This window comes from Apteryx rowi, unplaced genomic scaffold, assembly GCF_003343035.1.
Source record: "Apteryx rowi isolate R43461 unplaced genomic scaffold, aptRow1 scaffold_242, whole genome shotgun sequence".
Classification (NCBI taxonomy): Eukaryota; Metazoa; Chordata; class Aves; order Apterygiformes; family Apterygidae; genus Apteryx; species Apteryx rowi.
The window spans coordinates 387,468-411,368 of record NW_020448775.1 but is presented as its reverse complement, the minus strand read 5'-3'; the positions used below and the strand labels follow the sequence as shown (position 1 = coordinate 411,368).

The window sequence follows — 23,901 nt, the reverse complement described above, 5'->3', positions numbered from 1 at the left end:
CTATCCCATAGATTAAAATCACAAATTACCTTTCAGCTCTCTACAATATGATGTATTTATTCACAGCTTTTCATTCTATTTAYCTACAGTAACAGATCTGGTTCAGTATTCTTTACTCATGCGGGACTCTCATTTCAAAACAATCTCTGCAGCAATTTCTATTTCATATATATGGGCATTCAGGTGCACTCGTCTGCTTCCTACATCCTTCTGGAAATTAACCTGTTGGACCACCCAGAGATGTGYATTAGAAAACTGTGTTTTTCCCTTTTTCCCTTTAGAACTGATACAAAAATCTTTCTCTGAACAGCAAGGCAAATGATTATTATACATAATGAAAAATAGAAAAAACTCATCAAAATACTTTAGATTAAAAGTTTGCTAACTCCATATATATACATTTAGCTAACTCTACTACAGAAGAACGCATTTCTCTTTAACTCTCCCATCCTTACTTTGGGTTATAGAAAATGAAAAGTATAGCCACCCTTAATGCACCCTTCACATCCTTCAGGAAAGCAGACAGCAGTTTTAATGAACAAAGTAGAAAACTGGACATTAGAAACTACTACACATGAAGCACTTTTCTAGGAAACTCATTTGTAGTTGAGTTTTGCATAAACTACTTGCAAAGTACTTACTGATTTTGACCTCTCAGACATTCTGCTTTCAGCTTGACACCCCATTGCCCTAAGCACCTGCAATTCTCACTGCAGCAATACTACAGGATGGATTTATCCTCATGTCTTCATCACARTAAAGGGTGCTGTCAATTAGGCTCTAAGGTTGACCACTTCTGACAAAAGCGGGTAATGATTAGGTCCTCTGTTTTGATTACTTTTTTAGCAATTTGCTAAACAAGGTAGGGGAAAAAAAGAAAACACACACATATAAGTTAGGTTGTATAGTTCTCTGAAGATCTGGGGTTTTTTTGTTTGGGCTTTTGGGGGGGGAGGGGCAAAAGGCACAACTTGTCTTTGACTTTCTTAATATTAGCATGCTCCAGGCCATTTTTAGGAAAAATGTTCATACCATCTTCTAGACCAGTAATTTTCAACATACCATCCATAAAATATCAGAAGGTAATCTTTAAAGTGAAAGGGAAGGAGAAGTGAGAGATGCAAAATGTATTTTCATATATTACATTCCCTGGCATATAAACATGTGTGTGTATATATATATATGTGTGTGTATATATATGTGTGTGTGTATGTATGTATGTATGTGTATACACACACACACACACACACATATATATACATACACACATACATACATATGTACACACACACACACACACATATATACATATGCCCTGGCACACAGCATTCAAAAACGTAACAAGAGAGAACTATAACCCAAACAGATTATAGTGGGCTTCAAGCAAAAATGTTGAGAAGCACTCTTTAAGCCCAAAGGCAGAGATCATATTTGACAATGCAGTCATATAATACATTATACACATCATGAGCTGCACTTAGGAAGAATAGTCAAGGATCTGTATTGAGCTCCTTAGGGCCAGAAGCTCTGACAAATGAGAAGACTGGTCTCTTGAGATATTTCACTAACACTTAACTTTAGATGTTACTTAATTTTAATGGTCAGCATCTTAAAAAAATAGTAACTTCAAAGCTAAGGTAATATTTTGTTGTGATATTAGCTTTTTTGTACAAAATGGAACTAAAACTATTTTAAAATAAAGAAATGGAAACAAAGGAGTTCCTTCAGTTTCAGCCTAAGATGTGACATTATTATGGCACTTTAAGGCTAAGGGAAACAGGAAATTGGACTACTAATTACAACCCATCAAAAAAGAAAGAATGYTGTCCAGTTTTATTCACCTAACTCCTTTCAAGCATAAAAACTTTACAAGTGATACCATATACTTAAGTAGAGAGAATTGTATAAAAGTATAGCTATTTTTCCAAGTGATATTTACAGTGCAAATCACCTATGACACCACTAAAAAGTCTGGACTCAATCTAGGAGCAGCATTTTACAGGACTGTGGCCTGAAGTGCTTGACATTTAATAGTTACCTGCAAAACCACGGATGTTGTATTTTTAAGCTATGGGATTTTTAAATCATCATGGATTGTTCAGCTCACATGCTTAATCTGACATCTGAAATGATTACCTCTGTTTAATGTTTAATATTATTTTTCTTTTACTATTTTCCACTGTAGAAGTTAAACCCAGAAGACAATAGAGGCATATTTAGCAAAACTTTTTCAAGAACTATTGGAACATACTTCAAGTAGTAGCTGGGCTACTGGTATTGCTGCTTTATCTTACTCTAGGACAACTAAGAGACTTTGACCCTGAGGACCAAACAAGCCAGAGCAGGTTGTGAAGTAAAGTTTCATCTGTGTAGTGATACAGAGGCTTTATATAAAATTCCCCCAGGACAAATTACATCTCAGTTCAGGTATGCAGGTAGTCCATTTAATTAACAGAATAAGCTTGAGGTAAGAAACAGTCACAAGAAACTGAAAAAAAAGAAGCAAAAAAGCTCCTTTTAGAAAGCAACTTTGGACATGAGGTTTTAGCTCATGGCTAACAAGCTGTATGAAGGAGGGATACTTGCTTTCTCACAGTTCTGCCATTGTTTGTATTTTAGTTAAAATGATTAAGAGACAGGATTTTTAGAGAATCTACTTAAGAGACATTACTAGAGAGAGCATATGGATGATCAATGTAATTTGGCTGTAACGATTTAGTGGCAGAAATTAGGATGTTCAATACTACAACCCACATACAGGCCTGCTGCAAAAAGATTTCAAAGATTAGTTAAATTCATTCTACCATAAAATCATTTCAATCTAGGGCAATCATTTTAGGAGTACAGTTTTTCCACATGACAAAAGACTCTGTGGCTGCATTCATGCCACTTCCTATGGCACTACTATTAATTTATTATGACTTTCGAATTCAAGAAAACAATGAGAGATTCAGACACCCATATTTTCCAGACCTGTCCTTTCCTAGCTTAAAAACAGTCCACGGAAAGAACCAGAGGCTATAGGCAGACTAGCTTCTATTCTTACATGTTCATATATCTCAGATCATTGCTATATGCTTAATACTTGCTATAGATTTCTGCTACCATGATCACTTAACTTTCTAAATTGAACAGCTTCATAAACTTTAAAAAAAAAAAAAAAAAGGAAGATGAGGATGCTTACTAGCGTTCTATATGTTAGGTTTCTTGAGGTCCCCAGGTGAAAGACATTAACAAAATAAGCAGTCACTGTCAACACTGGAAATCTCAAATCATTATTATGGATATTTGTTGGCACTGCTTAGGCTCTGGTTTCATAAACATTTCACCACGGAAGCAGCAGAGTTCAACCCTCACTGAGACCACACGGAAGTATGGAACTAGGGAGGCATATGAGAATTCCTAGGTGTATTCTTTCACTAGTAAAATATAAGATTATCCTTTCACCAACCTGTCCTAGAAAAACCTTTCTTCCTCTCAATGCTTCAACACTAATGTTTACAATGCATACACCAAAGAAAAATCCGTTAGTGCAAATATTCACTTATGTTTATGTGTTCTTGTTTTTATCTATTCATACTGTAAAATAAACAAATAAATCTTTTTCTTATATATTTGCTGTTGTTCTTTAGTTGGAACTGGAGATTTACTTCACAATAAAGGAACAGTATATCACCTTAATAGGGGTCTTTCCAGCGGAGTTTGCTTTCCAGGTCATTCCAATCACAGAGTGATATCAATCTGACATTAACAGGAAGACACTACTAACAATCTTAAGCATGAGACAGAGAAACCCCTGCTGTCTACCAGTGAAGGGAATTGAGTTGGAAACCTTTAGAAAAAGCAGCAGGCCATGAAATGCCAAATAAAATTTCTTTTTCCATCCAGACATAAAGGAAAAGAGTACTGGACTTTAACAAATAGGACTTGACAAAAAAGAGAGAAAATAGAAGTGGACATTTTTCAGTATTTGTTGCTTTGCTGAATGGAAGAATGTGAAGAAAAAAAGGTTGTTACATCTTTGTTGAGAAAAAAACATTACACATGCACATTTTTAGCAAACTTCTGAAGCCAACGTCTTTAACAGAAATACCACAGAATTTGATTTGGAATTACCAAGAGATAGTAATAGCTAAAAGGACAAAACAACGGTCCAATTTCCACTATGTTTTTATAAAATTATTGTTATATACACACTTGAATGCAGTACTTCCTGATTTGATTATCAACACTTTCCTTTTATTGATAGAAGAACACCAAAACCCACTGAAATACAAAGATTCAGTTCTTGTAAAACTGGATAATAATTTGGATTATTTAGGACATGCTAACAGAGAATAAGTTCATTCTCATAATAGGAGGTTTTTTACTTTAATGTCTGTAATAAAATTACACTTTTATGTATAATTTACATGATTTTTATGCATATGTGTGGGGACATATACTCACACACCCCTTTACATATATAAGAGGTACTAGCATTATCAAATGAGTTTTGATTATTTTGTTATTTCCTTGTGATTATCTACAATTTTGACTAAAAAACCCTTATCTTCAATATGCATGTTTTTCAATTATCACATGAGGTAAAATTCATTAGCTGGGTAATTCATCTCTCCTACAATACCTCACAAGCAATTATTACCTGTCATGAGAATGATATTACATAAACTTCAAAACTTCCTCTGCATGAGAAAGCACTTGCTTGTTCCATGAGACTACTCAAGATTTCAACATTTTCTCCAAGCCTAAATAGGAACACAGTTCAAGATCCTGGATATATTGATGAGTAACTAGTTCTGGAAAAAAAGTCTACTGTTTACCTGGATAATTTCAAAGTATCTCTTTAAAAACATTTTTAATCTTTAGTTTACATCTTAACTGGTTAAATTTTGAAGAAAAAAGTAATTTTAAATCAAAATAATTTCATTTTCAGAAGCTGACATTTTTCTTTCTGTCCTGGAAAACTCTTAACCAAACAACAAGATTTTCTCATATGTACTCTACCACTAATTTTGCAATACCCTAATTAAATTCCATGAATTTAGACAACAAACAATACTTATTAGGATAAATAATGTCTTTCATTTTTACCCTACATTGAGATGTTAAAAACCACTTTTTTGCTGGCTCATGTGAAGTTTGAGCACAATCAACTAATCTCTGCTCCCATTAATTTTCAGAAAATGGCATTGCAAATAGTTTCACAACTTTTATTCATCATTCTCTTATTCAATAATATATCTTAACGGTTGCATTTATGGACTTTCTTAGTGACTTTCTAATTAAAGAACACATTAATATTTTCTTCAGATTTACATGGCAAGTATTTTGGTTCCACCAATCTGTTCAAGAAACTTCTACTACTGTAGGCTCAGACAAAAAGAGTTTCACTGAAGTCATGAGGATAACAAGGTTATAGCACATTTACTTCTAAGACTGGGACACCAGGACTCCATGCTATGTTTCTGAGTTTGGCATATCTACATAATAATGAAACTGACCATGCCTATTTATAGATAACAAAATCTGTCAACTGTCAGAATAAAAGGACACTTTGTAGGGACTTTGCATCTAGTCTGCATCTGGCATGCCCAGTGACCCCAAACTTCCTACCAGTGTAATTCTAACAGTTTCTAGTGAGCATATTCTCACTTTGAGCAGTTTCAGGCAAAATTTACCWGTGAGACTGTTTTCATATGATTGGCAGTGTATGAAGTGAACCTACTCTGACCCTACCTGTCAATCCTCTATTCCTAATCCTTTCTTCTGTATTCTTCTTTCTCAAGGCCCTACTTACATACCCAAAGCCATGAATGGGACACAGTGCACTAGACACTATCTCACTATTCCTCAGATATCATCTACAGACCAGGTATCTCCATACAAAAATCTTTGAAAATCAAAGATCAACTGATCCATCTTCTACTCTATTCATATCAACTTCAGAAAAGTGCTTTTCAAAATTCTGAGTAGGATAGCATAGGATAGGATGCTATCAGTCGTCAAAGATACAGTGAAGTATCTGCAAGTATTTAGGGGCAACATCAATTTAATCTACTATTGTGTTTTCAAAGGCTATTCTACAGCCACCCTCCATCCTCAAATGAATGCTAAATGGGTGACAGAATTGCCTCAGTCGATGCTTCTGAAGTTGTCACTTCGAATGCCTGAAAGGCTGATTCCTTCATTTCCTTTGCTGCTGGTGCCAACAGATACTTGAAAATGAAGAGACAAGGGCACACTCCTGATCTTCAAATGTCAAGAAGAAAATAGTCAATTCAGTCCCCCTCACAAACAACATGACTGTTGAAAAAGAATATTAAATGCTGCCTCCTGCTATCTTACCCTAAACCTTGAAAGGAGTTCTCCAGACAAGATAAGAAAAAAAAACCAACCCACCATATGCAAAAGTTGAAGTTAAATCTACTTTTTACTAACAGCAGTTGGATATTGAGTTAAACAGAGGGATTCTCCCTCCTCTACTTTGTTCAAGAAGAAGCTGAATAAGAATGATGCTTACACTTATCCAAGTCCCTCTGGTACCTAGTGAGTCCAACAAAGATCCCACCAGAACTAATGGAAAAATTCCTACAAAATCTGACAAATTGTTCTATGTCATTATAAAAAGAAAAGTAATTCTTATGAAGGTATTAAAGTACAATTGCCACTAAGTTTTCAGGCAATATATTTTTCAGTTCATGTCTCCCTGAGAAGAACAATAATTTATGGAGACAGTACTTCCTGATCTTTTAAAACTAGTTATATATTACTTTTTTGTCCAACCAGTCTATTTTCACATTATTTCAGTGACATGTCCCTTGCTCTTCCCTTGGTATTATATCTTGTGTAGGGAACATCCAAACAGATTTTAGAAGAATAAAATGCCAATGAATATTGTGTAATGTGGTTAATCATAAACAGTTCTACTTTTTTATTTAAATTCATTAAAATTAAAAACCTTATTTGTGAAAATAAAGCTATGCTCAAACATTAATGTACAAATGTGGTAGGAGAAATAGTAGCAACACTTAGCAAATGAATCAAAAAAATTTACTCTTCTACATGTTCTTAATGTCTTCAAAACTATTTTTAGGATCAGGTCTTTTCATATTATTATTCCCTTTACTGATGATCTGGAGTGTGTTTGGTTTTGGCCTATAGCCTGAAAGGCAACGTGACAAGGTATAACTACTTAGGGGACATCAGTCACAACACTGAAATCAGATGCTGGCCAAAAGGGACATGAAAAAGAGAACATATTATGCTTTTGAAATGTTGGCTATATTTTGTTTTGTGCCTGTGGTATAAAGCCCTTTCCCTATCTTTTTAAAATTCACCAGCTGTTAGGCAATTCTGCAATAAGTAAACAATTCCATGGTGAATTAGGCAATCACATCCCTTTTGTGGAAAACTCTGGGTCTTTAGAGGCATACATCTGCAGAGCTGCATAATATTGATGTTTCATTTTCACGTTGAAACACTTTGTTTTCAGCTCTGCAGCCTCAACTGTACTAAAGATTAAGTAATGTAATGTAAATATCTGTCAATGCTAAAGAATCTCTATTGTCCTGTTAGTAAGCCAAAGCCATCCACAACATGACATACTATCGGAAAAAGGAAACCAAAGGGGCACTCTGGGAATTAAGTCTTCACCTTTTTGTTTTGCTTACTGAAAGTACAGCATGTCCTGCAGACCCTGCATATTATGTCCAGAGGTTTTTGTTTTGACAGGTAGTGGTATCATATCACTTTTCATTACAAAATGTATGGTGACAAACAGATCATGAGAACAGAATTCAGAGCACAGTCATTACTGAACTCAAACATGATGGGGTGAATCATCTACTCACCCCTACTCCCAAGCTTTTAGTGCAGGATTCAGGATTGAGTGCTTATTTTCTACAGACTTATGATCCCTTTCAAGATGCCCTCAGGGAGAGAAATTATTTCCCCAAGGCTGTGTTCGTATTCTCCTAAAAAACAAGAATCCTTGTCAAGTCAACAGAAATCAGTCAAGAGAGCTTCTGGTCTGACAGCAAATAGAATATTTTGAATAAACATTGAACAAAAAAGCCCTTACCAGTTTAACCCTTGCATGAAGGACTTTTCAAAGTGCTCCATTATGCCAGCTCTGCTACCACTGAAGTCAGCAATTATAATTAGCAGAGTTAGGCCAACACTTGGTACTTCTGAAAAGTGTCTTAGAGCACTGTGATATTCAGACAATAGTCTACAAATTTGAAACTGAAACTTTTATTTGATTTAAGATGCATGTGATTGCACTAATGTGTGGGCTCCAAAGGGCCCCACCACTCCTAGCTGCTGTACTAACACTACATCGCAGCCAGTGCTCTGTCATATAACATGACAGATGTAGTACACACACTGCTCCCAGGGGTCTGTATCTGCCTGCCTCTATATAAAGCTGCCTCTTTGGGGACTGAATATTTTTCCAAATGAAGGAAAGATGAGGGCGCTGGAAAGAGTCAGGCTTGACAACGAAAAATGTCAAAAGAAGGTTGTAAGATCTATGATACTTGCCTAGATGAGCACAGATGATCATGTGCTATACATGGAATTACCCCAGGGATCACTGGTAGGGAAAGCTGCCAGCAGAGAAAGTGGAGGACTGAAGGAAGAGGTAATTGAAATGAGAAACCAAGAGCGAGATGAAGACTGCATGTTTGCTATAACTAAATGCAAGAAGATGCTTGCTTTCATAGGATGTTTTGGATAAATGGACACATAAAAATCACTCCTAACACAATTAATTACATTATAAGTGAACTCTAATCAGAAATAGTTAATTACATATTTAGCTAAAGGAAAAAAATTGTCTTGAGTTATCCCTTTTGAGAGCTTCACTCCCACAGGAATGGAAATGCTTTAGAGATGGTCTGAGATGTTTATGTGGATATATTCACCTACAGTTTATCACAGTTTCACATTGGCACATGCTGTTTCAAGTCCCTGACCACAGAAAATCCAAGAGAGGAAAGCCTGTGAAAGTGGTCCCCTTCCCCTTCAACACACACACATAAGACAGGGGCTATAAACACCCTCGAACAGTTCCCAGATTAATAGGCTCTGCCCACAAGAAATGGGGCCAGGGTAAGGCCTGTCCAGACTGATAAGTTCCCATGCAGAACCCAGTCCACTGTTAAAGTTGCCCTTTCCAGCAGAATATAACTTTTATATAATATAAATTTACCACCGTCTATCTCATCTTTCACTAATCTCAGCTACAGACTTGCCCATTAAAGTGAAAAAACGAATATGCTATAATAAGAAAATAGATGTGTATAATGACAAGCTAAAACAAGACAACACAAATCATGAATAATACCAAACCCCTTTTGTTCCATAAATGTAATGAATATTATGCATAAATAAGTCATTAATATATATAAAACTAATACAGAAAACACCTATGGCTATTGCATTGCAAATAATGCTTTCTTTTTGCAACAGTGTTGAACACTGCTGTGTTTTTTTTCAATATTTGGTATTGATAGAAATGTATCTTTTATACAAAGCACTATTGTGTAGAGTTGCATAGTACATTAGCAAGTTAAATATACTAYACTCATTTTTCAGCTCAGTCTTAAGGACTATGTATTATACAGTATTGTGTTGCAAAGGTACAGCAATACATTAATAATCACATACTTGAGCCCACAACATCATATCATGAGACATGAAGGATGCCTTACCAACCTCTCTGAAGTTTCATAGAAATTATTAAAAATTATTTATTACTAAAAATTAATTATTAAAATTAACAACATTTATATTTGACTATTTCTTTTCTACAAGGTAATAATGAGCTTTTCTTGGTTAATAAAGAAAGACCATTGCCTTGCCATTCTTCACCCCATGAAAATCCTTTTTTATAAAATAAACTTTATATTTAAAAACTCACAATTCATTTCTGTTGATCTGACCACACATCTAGTCATATGTCTTTTGGAAAGAGCTCTGAATAACAGAAGCTGCATTAGCTATGCAGCTAAAGTAGTGATAGATAGACAGCACCCCATTTGTCTAATTGCTGTCATTCTGCGCCACACAGTTACTTGTGTTATTTTGTTTCTTATCTAGAAATCTTGAAGATGCACAGAACACTCTTCATTACATCATATCAATCAAATTTATTATGGAAGGGATTTAAAGTTACCATAAACACCATCTACAACTGTCTTTGGTATTTCGAATATTAATTCAGTTCAAACAATTCAATCAGTAATGCAAAGAAGTAGCAGCTTTTGATGAGAGACATGTTTTTGATAACTGTTTAAAATTTGTTTGAGAAGTTTTAAATCTTTGGTAACTACTTTTCATACTTTGATGCAATAGATGAGTAAGATTAAATAGCAATGAATGGAAAATTAGAAATTTTGAACATTGTCTTTTTGATAGGCCTGTGCAGTGACAGTTATCATGGAAGTAAAAGAGCAAAAGACAAAAAGGGTACTGGGAGAATATATAATACACAGTGAGACAGCATTCTAAATTTAGGATTATAGACATCCTCGAATCCCTAAGAATAACTATGTGGCGAATAAAGAAATATCAAGAAAAGTGTAGTTCTATTTATACAACAAAACAAACACTGGCCAAAAATACAAGGAGATTACCATGAGGGACAGAAATGCTAGAAGCATAAATTTGACAGAGTAGATGAAGCTGCTGGTCCATCAAGTCTGTGCCCAGCCTTTGGCTGTGCCCATTGCACAATAGTTCAGAAGCAAACCTCTCACAATGTGTCTACAGTAAGCAATGCCATATATTATGGAAAGCATTCCTCTCAGTCCCTGTGGCAATCATCTTACTCCCTGAAGCGTGAGATTAGATTACCCTCATTTTGGCATACCTATATACAGACACTATTCCTTGCCACGCAATTATTAGTTAAAAAATATCCAACTACAGCTGCTGACTCTTATCTTCCATGCTTTGACAAGAATTTTGGAAGAGCAGCTTTTTTACCCTTAATGAATTTGCGTGCATTTTTGTAATCTTAGAGAAAGAGAATACATATCCTGGAGATGGAGAGATTTTTGCATGTGCTTATGCAAAGAAAACATTAGAAAAGAAAATAAAGATTTCAAGCAATTATGAAAAATAACATAGCTTTTCTTACAGATACAAAACTACGACTAAGTCTTGTTAGGATCTTGTGGACCTAAATGAACCAAACAGAACACACATATGTGACTTAAATGGCCAGAAACATCACTGCAAGTTTTGAGTCAAATTCTGTTATTACCCCCAGCATAGCCTATTAATGGTAGCAGGGTGAAACAGCAGCCACAGATGAAGAAGCCACTAAGATACAGTGTTCTTTATAGTACTAATTATCTTTGTTGTATATTCAAAGTAGTGTTTTTTCTTTCATTAGTATTGTTTATGAACTTTAGTTCAAACAGTAACCACTCCTGCATGCTGGAGACTCAGAGGTAGGAGCCAACACAAACATCAAGGARCAATGGTATCATCATAAGGTTTTCTACAGTTCTGTTCTGCTCAATTGGGCTATTTCTCTACTTTCTTAAATCTGTGCTTATCACAGTCTCCTCATTTCAGCTTCACTCCATTCACCTCTTTCCCTCTCACTTCTCTCTTGCTCTATCTTATCAAAGTCCCATGCTTCTTTGTATGCCTCATTTTTCTCGTCTTGCTTCTTAGAACACTGGTTTAAATATATTCCACCCCAAAATATAGTGAAAATCTAATTCATTTGAAAAAGTAACATACTGTTCACTTAGTATGTATTTTATACCCCTTTTCCACTATACTCAGTAGCAGGGACTATTTTGTACAATACAACAGGGCTTTGTTCTCACTTGTTCCTGAAGTGCCACCAGAGTATAAATAAATACATTAGCAATTTTCTGTATTTATTTTTGGCAGGCAGCTTGAGAGACAAATTATCTACCTCCAAACACAGATATAAACAAGCATAAACCATGCAAATGTTTTCCTCCTCCCTGTCAGTGTATTTCAATGTCTTCTGGAACATGTTGTACTTTTTTACCTTTTGAGTGATGCAAACCAACTTTTAGAGGAAAGCAGCCCTAAAAGGTGCTACTCTCCTCTCAAACAAACTTTTGTTTTATTATATGAGGCAAGTATAGGTTATCTTCCAATTGATACTTAAGATAACATGCGATTAAGACATTCATACATAATAAAGCACTCTAGTGGTGAGGCCTTAAAATTAGCCAATGGATCTTGTGTAAAATCTGTATTTTACTTATTTTTGCTTAAAAATATTGCTGTTAACGATTTTTCAAAAGTCTTTATCAAAAGCCGTGATTTTCAAATAATTAGATTCACCCATTTTCCCCTCCCCAAAGCATGCCAGAGTAGTTCCAAGACTGAGTTCCAAGGTGATGACAAGTGCACTAAGGTCCTGTCCCTTGCACTGAGAAATAATAGTGTGGGAGCAGGTTAAGACCCTAGAGCATAAGGCCAATATAAGAAAGAAAACCCTGTGTTTCTTATTAGTCATTAGTTTCTTATTAGCATTATTAGAGGAGCCACTCCATTCTGATGTATTTACATTCACAAAACCACAGATACCTCAAGAGCAGTAAGATTTACCCTATTCTATTATTCAGTCCTTTTCTGATTATTAAAACAAAACCCTACCTCTTTAAAATAGTGGAGCAGGCTCATATTTATCCACATCTCTCCATATATACATATTTTTAACTATTTCTGCAGTACCTTGCACGACGGAGCACAATCTCTGCTCAAACCTGTCAACCACTGTTACACAGTGACAATGCAAAAACAACATAAAAATGCTGCCTTGATGTCACATTAATATCTTTTGAACCATTCTTGTAAAAGAAAAAGTATGAAACAACAAATTTCTTCTTCTATTTTGCCTGGTTTAAACTTCCTTCTTTTCTTTGTATTACAATTTTTTTGCACCTTTGAGCCTTCTAAGTACAGTAGGTGCTAAGCATTATTATTCCAAAGCACAAACAGAGGTTTTATGGGAGCTACAGAAACAACTTCTTCATCTGACTTTAATTTAGATACTAGAATTACTGATAACTTCAGTTCTCATTCTTTTGCAAGCTGTATCGTCTATAATCCTATATGTTTCCTTGAGACTGAAATTTCTTCTTCAAGAGATCAGTTACATGGGCTTAGAGAAACAGTGGAAATATCAGCACTGTGAAGTTGCTGAAATGTCAGGAGAAACCCTCTATGCTGAAGTTGTTTTTTTTTTCAGCTGACAGTTGCCAGGGTGATATAACAAATACACTTCCCAATTACACATATTGACATTTTCTCTCATTCATGAAGGCTCTGACGTAGACTGTGATCTTACCACCACTGAAATACTACCTAACCAACTTCAAACGTGTAACATGACAGATCAAACTCAAACCTCCATCTTACAAAAAGACTGTTCTGTAAATCAAGTATTGCATAGTCTCTACTTTTAAAGAACTTACAGTTTATAAAATCTCCCAGAACTTAGGCAATGTCTCTCTATTATTCTATACACTTTTCTGATAATATTCTCATTGGCCCCATGTCTAGAACAGGAGCTTTGGACTGAAAATTCGCCTGCAGCTGCAGTTCAGGACTCCAACTAGAAGAGCTGACCATATAGTTTAGACTTTGGCCATGTAGATCCATTCATATTTTAAAACATTTCTGCAGTTTATCAATCTTACTAAGAAACCATACAGTGAATTACTGTGACTGTAATATTTACTGCTGCCATTATCACAGAAGTATTCTTCCATTTCCAGTTTCATCCACATCTCAGGTCTTAATGAAAACTGGCAGAAGAAATGGGTATAAGGAAACAGAAGAAAGTATAAGCAGGTAGAGATGCTTTGGAACAAGGAATTTTTGCCTTTCTACATTTTATTCTTTATCCTACTCTGGTAGCAAACAAATATTGATAACACTCCGCTGAACTGCTCTTAGAATGAATAACCACTAACCCTTTCAAAACCTGCCCAGATACATCAGGTAACTTCATGAGAGGAAATCACGTAGTATCATCCAAAAAGATTCTCACATTTTCATCTTAGGAAAATGGGAATCATAAAATGCAAAAACATACAGTATATCTTATCTTTGAATTTATCCTGTTACCATACGAGAAAATCTGAGAAGCAAAACAAGAAGCTGCAGCCCTGAACGTTGAACAAATGAACTTTTTGCAGAAAAAAAAAAGAAGAAAAAAATCACTTGTTTATTTCTTGCTCTTTTAAAACTCTGGACAAAGTTGCATTTTCACTGCAATATCCAATAGCTCACCTCCTAGACAGAACTAATAGAGTGACTTGACCAAAATTAGCATGTACACTAAAGTTTCTGTCACATACTGCACTGCCATCTTCCTCCTGCAGGCAATACCTACTTTTGATAGGTAATCCCAGCAAATGTGCTCCTTTTTTCAGGGTACAGAGCCAGTTCTGCTCCTTTTTACTTTGGTAGGATCAGCCCCTCAAATAAAACCTTATCTTGTCCACCCTTTCCAAAGGTAAGACAGAAATGAGGCACATTTTTGCACTTTAGCATATTTTACCAGTCAGAAATCTTGCTAGTATCTGAGACGCTGCTTTATGGAAAAATCCAATTTTTCCTGCCCAAACTAGCTTTCACAGTCATGAAGTCTGTCATAAATATTGACTTATTCGCACTTTATTAATCCATCTAAAATAAGTCTTTACTTTTTAAAGTTGCATAAATATAATTCCCATAGGTCACTAACATACACCTACAATTGGGAAGCTGTCACTAAATAAATATATCCTTACTATAACAAGACATATTTGGATGTACACACACACACACACATACACACACATATATATGTACATATATATATATATATATACAGAAATAAAGTCGGATGCAATAAACTAAAACTACAAAAAAGCTGATGGTTAGTATGTGAGTTAATGGTTAGTAAGTGATCTAATCCTTGGAAGTGCAAGGAAGAAAAAAAAAGAACATGAATAAGCTCTTATTCTCATCTTTTGTATCATATAAAACAATGAATCATGGAATTACAGTAATGACTTTGAATTCATTGAAGAATAAGGTTATAATTTTAGAAAAGTATTTTCTCTCAAGAATTCTGCAAAGCCCTATCAAACTCCAAAGATTTTCTTTCTTCTTTATTTAACAAGACTTCAGTGGTACGTTATTGAGACACGGACTTGGATTAATCCTCAAAGGAGAGAATACAAATCTGAACTGCTGGTGCAGGTAAAATAAGTATGAAAAGCTCTTTCCTACACAATTTTCTGTCCTTCCATTTCTGCCCTAAGAAAGAAATACTGTCATAACGCTCTTCTATGATATTTCTGCACTTTTGTGTCTAGTTCTATTTCTGTAAATTAGTGGAAAAATCTTACACGAATATGGCAGAATAAAAATAGAAAAGACTCAAAACTGACACAAACAACCATAAACAAGTTTTTAAAAAACCAAAGCAAGACAACAATGCATATCTTCATGTGACAATCTACATGCAAAACTGGTCACTGTACCTTCATATTCCTCTGACTGAATACTTCATATCAGAGAAAGGAGGATCAAACATAACTCATTTCCTGTCAGTTCTGTTGTTTAATTAGCCAGCATCATGTGAAGCTCATCTGTTACAGAAATAATTGAACTGGGGCCTTTGATTTCACTCTGAAGGGAGGCATCAACATGTAGGATATTCTCACAAGCTAAAGGTTTTATATACCATGAATGGAAAAACATACACTGAGAAATTCTGTGGAGAAGGACTACACAGGACTTTGGTCTCAACTTAGAAAACATAAATACACACTTAGTCTATATTTCATGYTTCTATTTTGCAAAATATTTATAATATCTTGGTAACATATCTAAATATATGTACCTTTTAATTACCACATTCCCATTTTTTTCACTGAAGACAGATGGCATATCAAAGCTTTTAAGAGAAACATTTTTCTCCCAGCCTTCCTAAATAGCCAAGGGAAAAACATATAATAAACAGCTTCTGTATCTCAGGAGCAATAGATACACAGTATTGCCAAAGAATCAAAAAATCCAGCAGTAATAGTAAGACAGTAATAAGACAGAAACAATAGAAACAGATTGGTTAAAACTCGTTTTCTACAAAGGACTGTATTTAGAATCTTCTGTGTGCAGTATTTCTTCATCTTCACCCCCAGGAAGAAGACATATTTCTCTCTGATGCTTTGTCTTCTAATTTTCAAATTAGACTCTAAGCTGAAAACAGGCAATTACTAAGATGAAAATATACTGCCAATGTTTTCAGTACATTAATATGAAATAACTAAAACCAAATTACAGCACTAATATTTTGAAATCACTACCTTTACATTTGCATTAGATTACCAAATGTTACTACTTCTCAGCTTGAAAAAAGCTTAAGTTTAAAATCATTTTGTGGATACATAAAACCTACAGGCTTCCAATCAGTTTTCTAATGTGTCACCTATCTTTGTCGCCTAATGGGCCACTAATTTTTTATTCTCTCTGTGAGGAGGAGTAAGCAATGCCTTCCAAAAACATTTGCTTCCTTACCTCACATGAGGTAGAGTGACAGACTGAGACACTCTCCCCAAAGAATCTTTGTGAAACACATTAAAAATACAACAACATCCACAGAACAAAATTCAGAAGCAAATAATAAGCTGCCAATAACTAAGCAGCTTAACCAAGGAATATGTAAGTCATCAAGTCCAAAAATCTTGACACTAAATGGCAATGAAGAATATGCAGTCCCACAAAACATTAAACATGTATATTATATTTTCCTTGTACATGATCTTTTATTTATATCCATGAGACTGATCATAACCATAAGCAATCTGTGTAACCAAAGAAGAAGCCATATAAGCAAAGCAATTTGGATTCTCACTGATATCATGGAAATACCTTGGTAGATCTGAGAATGTGTTAAGCGTCAGGTCCACATCTATTCAGAGTTTGGATCCAGCCAACTTTTCTTCATCTTTCAGATGACACCATTAATTTAAGTTGTGTCATTTCCAGAACAGTACATAAGCACAGTGAATGCCAAAATTTACTCATAGAGGTTCTCTCACTGAGCAGAATTATGAACCAGGAATTTTTGGAAATTGGCGCATTCCAAAGGTGGAAACAATCCTTATAGTTCTTTAGGAAGGAAGGAGAACTCTCTCCAGACTCAGCACTGTGCAGGAATATACTCTGACTGTACCAACACACTAAAAGGTTGTGTGCCTACCATCATACAGATATGAGTTCCACACATGAAATGCTGGGGAACTGGGGAGTCAGCAGTGTGTTAACACCAGCCTCTCCCGTTTTCTTCACTGACAGGGAATATTGCATGACATGTGATGTTTTCCTGTGACAGAATTTTTATTTTGAACGGAAGAAAATAAACGTTTTAGATCATACTGCTGGAGTTTCCAACAGTGTTTTATGAGTAGGAATTTTCTTTTTGTATTGACATTGACGTTCAAGATTAGTTCCATTTTTTCTTCCCAATTAACTTTTCCAAGACAATAATATATTTGAAACAAGCATAACACTTTCCCTCAGGGCATCAGAAGCTTAATCTGTCCAATTTCTTTTCAATGGATATTGAAAACAAAGCACCGTATTGTAACTCAGTGGGGTATTAAGTATTATGTGATGTAAGAAATGCAAAAAGCATTGTGAAAAACGAATTCAACATTGAGAGCCATAAAAATACTGTAACCAAAAATCTTTTAAACCACCTTGTTAGTACTTGATAGAACTGCCTGTTAGTGTTAAAAATCTGCTTGTGTTTTAAAGGAGGTTAAGACACTAAATTTACACAAAATTGAAGATCTTTCTTTTCACAATAACACACTGACTGATTAGCATTAAATCATTTGGAATATCCTAGACAATGTGAGGACTTTCCATTCACTTTATGCAGCAGTTTTGTTTATGACTCAAAATAACTTCTCTTTAACTTTGATCATTTTACAAAGATATAGTTCTTCTCAGAACTCTTATTTTTTCTGGTATCTTAAATATAAAAATCAATAGTGATCAGCATAGAATTACAAGATTACGATAAACTGTAAGACTGTAAATGACTTTTTGGATTTACTTTACTTGTAAGTCTTACCAATAAAAGTAACTGTTGAGGAAGCCTTTGATTCCGATCAACAAATCAGTAAGATTTATTTATAATTTATAATTGCAGGTCTTTATTTACAAATTCTAGAGAATTTAATCAAAAATTATAATTTTTGTGGAGTATTGCACACTATCAGTATATTCTACCAGAAAAAGAATTCTAGAGAACATTTGTTTTAGGACTTTTAATGGACAGGTTGCCATACATGGTACTTAGTAATTTCTACTATATCCCATTTATAGATATGTTGCATATGCTGGCACAGGTGTGTGTATTATATGCATATACATATATATGTACACAAAAAATAATACATCATAGGACAAAACATAACAGGATGTCTTACAAGTGAATAGGCATCTCATTCTAGTGTAGATTTCAACTTCAGTTGCATTTCTTACACAGAGCTCAGAATGGTACTTACCGATGTGTAGAGGAAACCTTCTCCATTTAGGGCTATATACAACCCAGTCTTTACACCCTGGATAGCAACAACTCGAAGTCCCACTGGTATAAGGTTGAATAATGCTGTGAAGAGAAAATGTGACCAGRTATGAGCATATCATGGTTACTAAAATATTCTAAACAGTATTAATAGAAAAGGATGGCAGCTACTGGCTTCATATTTTTTTCTGATTTTAAAATTAATCTAATTCAGAACATCTTGCTACTGGTTAAGTTAGTACTTACAATTTAAGCATGGGTGTCTATCTAGCAATAATTCCTGCAATATTTCAGTATTTGGCACAACTGCTAACTAACAACCACAAAGCACAACACACTGAGCTGTAATCGTTTATGTAGCACTATGTATACAAGTATCTCAAGTAAATTGAAAAGAGTCAGAGTCCAACATTTCCTTCACCAGTGTATACTGGTCATAAGGGTAACACTTGTGAGACACTGATATCTTTCTGACTAGGCAAATAGCTTTTTATTTTTTTAAGCATCAGTGTGTTATTGGATTAATAGGCACTCTCATTAAGATTGCTTTCAAGGGGTCTGTGATTTCAAAACTGAAAAAAGTATTTGCATTTATGAATGAGAAMTTTGATAAAAACAGTAGTACACAGGCTTCAGGTAACTGCAGATACTTAAGTTCTAGTTCAGAAAATCACTAAAACATGTGCTTAGCTCTAAATGTGCATAAATCCTATTGAGCTGAATTTAGAACATGTTCTAAGACTGATATTCTGAAAAAAATGCTTTTTATTTAAAAAAAAAAAGCCAATAGCAGATACCCTAGCAATGGTATCCACCTTTTTAACAACAAAAACACAGCTTTGATTACTGTTTGAAAAAATCCAGAGTGAAGAGGGGGCGACTTTACCAGCCTCATAACAGAACAACAAAAGAGGAGGTGATATAAGTACATTTTATTTTCTATGTATAAATGTTACAACAAAACAATTGTTTAATAATTGCAAAAAGAGCAAGTAGATTTAAAAATCTGTTCTCTTCAAAAATACAGTTGTGCCCTACAAGAACAGGAAGATAAATGGTATTTTTTATTCAGAGCTAGCAGCATGGACAGAAGATTAGAAGATTCTTCAGAAAAGCCTTTAGAATAGCCCCATTGCCCACTGCATTTACTGGAAATACTAGTGTTAGGCAAATGAGACAGAGACCAATTCTTCTAAAAATTATGCCAGCAAGCGCACCTGTATTAAGTTTGCTGACTCATATTAGAAAATCAGAGGCAAACCACACATCAAGCAGTCCCTGAAAAAAAGAAAGATCTGGATGCACCAGAGCTCATGCTAAGCAGCTTTTACACCGCGGATGAGTCATGGATTCACAAGTCCTTGGATGAAAACCAGAAGTGCAACCTGTGTGTTCAGCATAGGCATAGAAGATCATAGTCCCACCAAGTCAAGTCTTAGGAACACTGTAAAATCTACAGTGAGTTGCTCAAAATTTAGAGAGGGCAGTCCTAAGTGTGATCAGGTAGCATCATAGTGTATGTTTTCTGTAATTAGATTGTCAGAAATAAAACCTAAGTCAAGAAAAAAATGAAATGTATTTGCAAGGGATAAGTAGGTACATTCTCAAGGTGTGAAAACTCCTGGTTGGTCAAAGGATACAAAGATGCAGATAGTTTGTGATGAGGCTGATCAAATCTTCATAACTGAAAAAACATATATGTTGGCTATTAGAACTTAAAGATGAAAGAAATCGTTTCCTTCAACAGCAACATCTGGAATATTCTCATGCAGAAAACGAATGTGTAACATAAGATCTTTTTAGGAATTTACAAAGCCACTGTAAAGCTAGGAATTGTAGCAGGGTACTTCCTACAGCTGTAGAAACAAAAATACATTAAAAAGAGCTCTAGAAGAACAGAAGAAGAAATGTATGGATTTACAAAAGAGAATAGAAGTGATGACTTCAGACAAGAATTAGCACAAATACATATTTTCATTTTTGTAGTTTTCAAGTCTGARTCATGCTAGATCTTACTTGGCTGGTCACTGTAAAAAAACTTGGTACAGAGAATATTCCCTCTTTAATCTATAGGAGATGTGAATCAGGGAAATATGGCAGTAAYGGACAAGATATCCTAGGAGTATATAGGCTATAGACTGCATGATTTGAGGACTTTCAAATGTACCACATAATTTGGAAGTTTTAAAACAACCATTACCCTCAACTGAAACAAAGCCAAAGCCAGCAAAACCAGCTGGGTGGGTGGAAGGAAAGGGAGGGTCAGTCTGTCACAGAACAAATATGTTTCAAATAGAATTGACCATCAAGGCTTATTACTAAGGCTAAAAGGACCAAGAAATAAATGAAAAAAAATGGACAAGTAGGCAGTTAAGTTTGTTTTTTTTCTAGAAGAAAAAAAATCCCAGGAGGAAATCTGGATATGAAAACCATACTAGAGGAAAGGCAGCAACTATGCCTTGCCCTCCACTGCAATTTATTTAGGAGACACAAGGAAGGAAAACAAACAATATTTTTATAAGGAAAAAGGTGAACACAAACATGAGTCATCCACAGAAAACTGCTGAATGAAAAATAACTTCAAATCATAGTGGTCCAGTCCAAACTTCTGGAAAGCGGATTTCATTTAATGTATTGCTAATAAAAAATAAAGCAGCGAAACTAGAAAAAAACAGCAATCACTGAAGCAGAACTACAGGCCTTTAACATGACAGTGTTTTATGCAACCTATAAAATTACTCAAGTGGCTTATAGTTACTGGTTAATTTAGAAAGCACTGTAGAGGGGATATTATGCATATTTTACTGCTACCAAGTTTTAAGCAGAGATTGTCACAGCTGCTGTAATTAGTCTAAGACCATAAAATTTTAGAGTGAGAACTCAAATGTTGGAATTCTGCACATACAGAATATTCAGCATCTGCTGCAAAATCTTTCAGACTTTGGTGAAACTAGGGAGGCTAGTCTACGTGCAATTATTGATTCATAAATGCTCACCAAAGTGTGTGCTTCATACGGAGATCAGCAAAACATGCACCAGTAATGCACAGCAAGTAATTTTTATGTGCTCAGAAGTTGGCCAAAGGAAAACCAATTTCCTCCAGAACCTGGCTGTGCAGTACTCTTCACTGAGCAATATTTCTATACCCAATTGTGAATTTCAAACCTTTTGAAGATTCAGTTGTGCTATCCCTCGCTCTAATAAGAATCTGCCTTAAAGAAGCACAAAGTTTTCCAGAGTTTCCTGGCATATGAGACCTAAAAAGCCAAAACTATGCCCTTACCTGAATGAGGGTGTAAAAAACCCATGCTCCTAGCTCTTGTCTATCTCTAAGACAATGGTCCAGCACCAAAAATAAGTGGGGAGTGAGGTCCCAGAATGTCTTTATTTACCTAAGCCCAGCTCAGTAACTCTACAGATGAATTGAGAGACAGCACTCTTAAACAGCCCAGAAAATATAATTTTGTTTGTGCTCAGTTCTCCCATACTTCACACTTAAGCATAAATCCTGGTAAATCCAAACCTAAATAAGAGATGGAAACAGTGGAGGAATCAAGTGATCCAATCAGCAAAAATTATGTGATTAAGACCCTTTCTCCTCCCTGGCATTGAACCCATTACACAGTCTGTTAGCTCTGTTTTGTATTCCATCTAAACTGTGACTATAAAGTAGATGATTTCTCTTCCTTTTCATATGCTTGCAAGCCTACTCCCATCACGTATGAGATCAGAAAATGTGYGGAGCAGGTTACAATAACAACTTACATTGAAAAAAAACAGAATTTTCATTGCTATTCTTTTAAGGATTGTGGAGGAGATGTGCTGGCATAAATCTGAGCTGGATTCTGAATCCTCCAAAAGTCTGGATCAAAGCCAAAGTTTTAGTGAAACCCCACTTTTTGATAAATCATTCCTGTACTTGAGCAAACACACAAAAAAATTCCCATATTTCTCTTTCTCTCCCTCTTTTTTTTTATATAATACCATCACAATGTAGTAACTTGAAATATGAAATGCCTGAAATAAATTACTTTGATATCCCTGCCAAAGTCTATTTAGGTATGACTGATTCGTAGCTACAAGAAAATTGCCATTACAGATCACTGTTTTTCTCAGTACAGCTTGCTAGAGATCAGCTACTTAAGGCTTATGAACTTGCTGTCTGTTCTGCATGCACACTGCCCTAGTGTCAGTCAACACAACATCACACAGTACTGGATAGGTTAAAGGCAACTATCTGTTTAATTTATTTCCATCTACAGGCCTAAAGACAAAAATGGTGACTTCATCAAAGCATCTTTTAGATGAGTAATGAGTGCAGGGAGGTTATTATTCAAAGATATGGCCATCCATTTCTTACGAAGCAAACCCCATTTYCATCTGACTGATGTTACACAAGATGTAACTAAAACGTACTCTTTCGTATGGCTGAACGTGGACTCCATTGATTATGCAACCTTGACAAAGATTCAGCAAATGGGAGAAATGGGCTTATCTAACTCCCAAAGGTGACATAAATAAATGACTAAATGCCTGTAAAATTCTTTGAATACAAACTGTAGTAAAAAAAACAGTGGAAAAATCAGACCATACATATTTCAGCTAAATAGTCCGAATTTAACAGTGTTGCAAGTTGGTGCAGGTGTTCTTCTTTAATCTTCATATGCTTTATTTCTGGGTAATTACCTTCTTTGCCTTACAAGGATGCTGTGAAAATTTTTTTTTATTAATATCTTCAAATTGAAATATTCTAGTGGCAGGTACTTTAGAAAGACGTTATTAAAAAGTTAAAACTTCCATATTCAATTTGGAAGATATAAATAAGCATTTGGAGCATGTATTAAAAGATGAAAATAAAGGAATGTTAAATAGCAGCATGATTTCTTGAACACAAACTCTTCTAGGTACTAAGTGTCAGGAAGGAAGTAAGGCATGTTGTTGCGTAATTAAACAAGAGATGTGCACAGCAGAACCAAATAAAATTTTCTTGGGTAAGCTTAATTTTGGCATTACCAGCTAATGAAATATGGCTAGAAATGAGCAATGTTTTCTTAACCTGTTTTAAATACAACTGTAATGTTGTATTTCATGAGGGACATGAATAACATTTCAGTATTAAAATCAGGTTTATCACCCATCAAGGGAAGTATCATTTATGTGGAAGTTTATCAATGGCTGTTGTCCAAGATATATTTTCCCAGTGAATCAAAATTAAAAAAAAGTAGGACTGGGTAATCCTAGGTTTCAGTCTCCAAAATTAAAGAATTTGAATCACCTGTATTCCAAATTACTCTTCCTACTAAAAA

General features: G+C 35.0%; 1 protein-coding gene across 4 annotated transcripts in view; it reads right to left on the bottom strand.

Moving 5' to 3' along the window:
- The window catches only part of FGF14 (fibroblast growth factor 14), a 422,090-nt gene that overhangs the window by 78,759 nt on the left and 319,430 nt on the right, over window positions 1–23,901 (bottom strand). For all 4 annotated transcript variants that reach the window (XM_026066536.1, XM_026066535.1, XM_026066538.1 and 1 more), the window contains one exon: window positions 18,576–18,679. In XM_026066536.1, coding sequence (XP_025922321.1) covers window positions 18,576–18,679 — 104 coding nt within the window. The remainder of the gene's footprint in view (window positions 1–18,575; window positions 18,680–23,901) is intronic.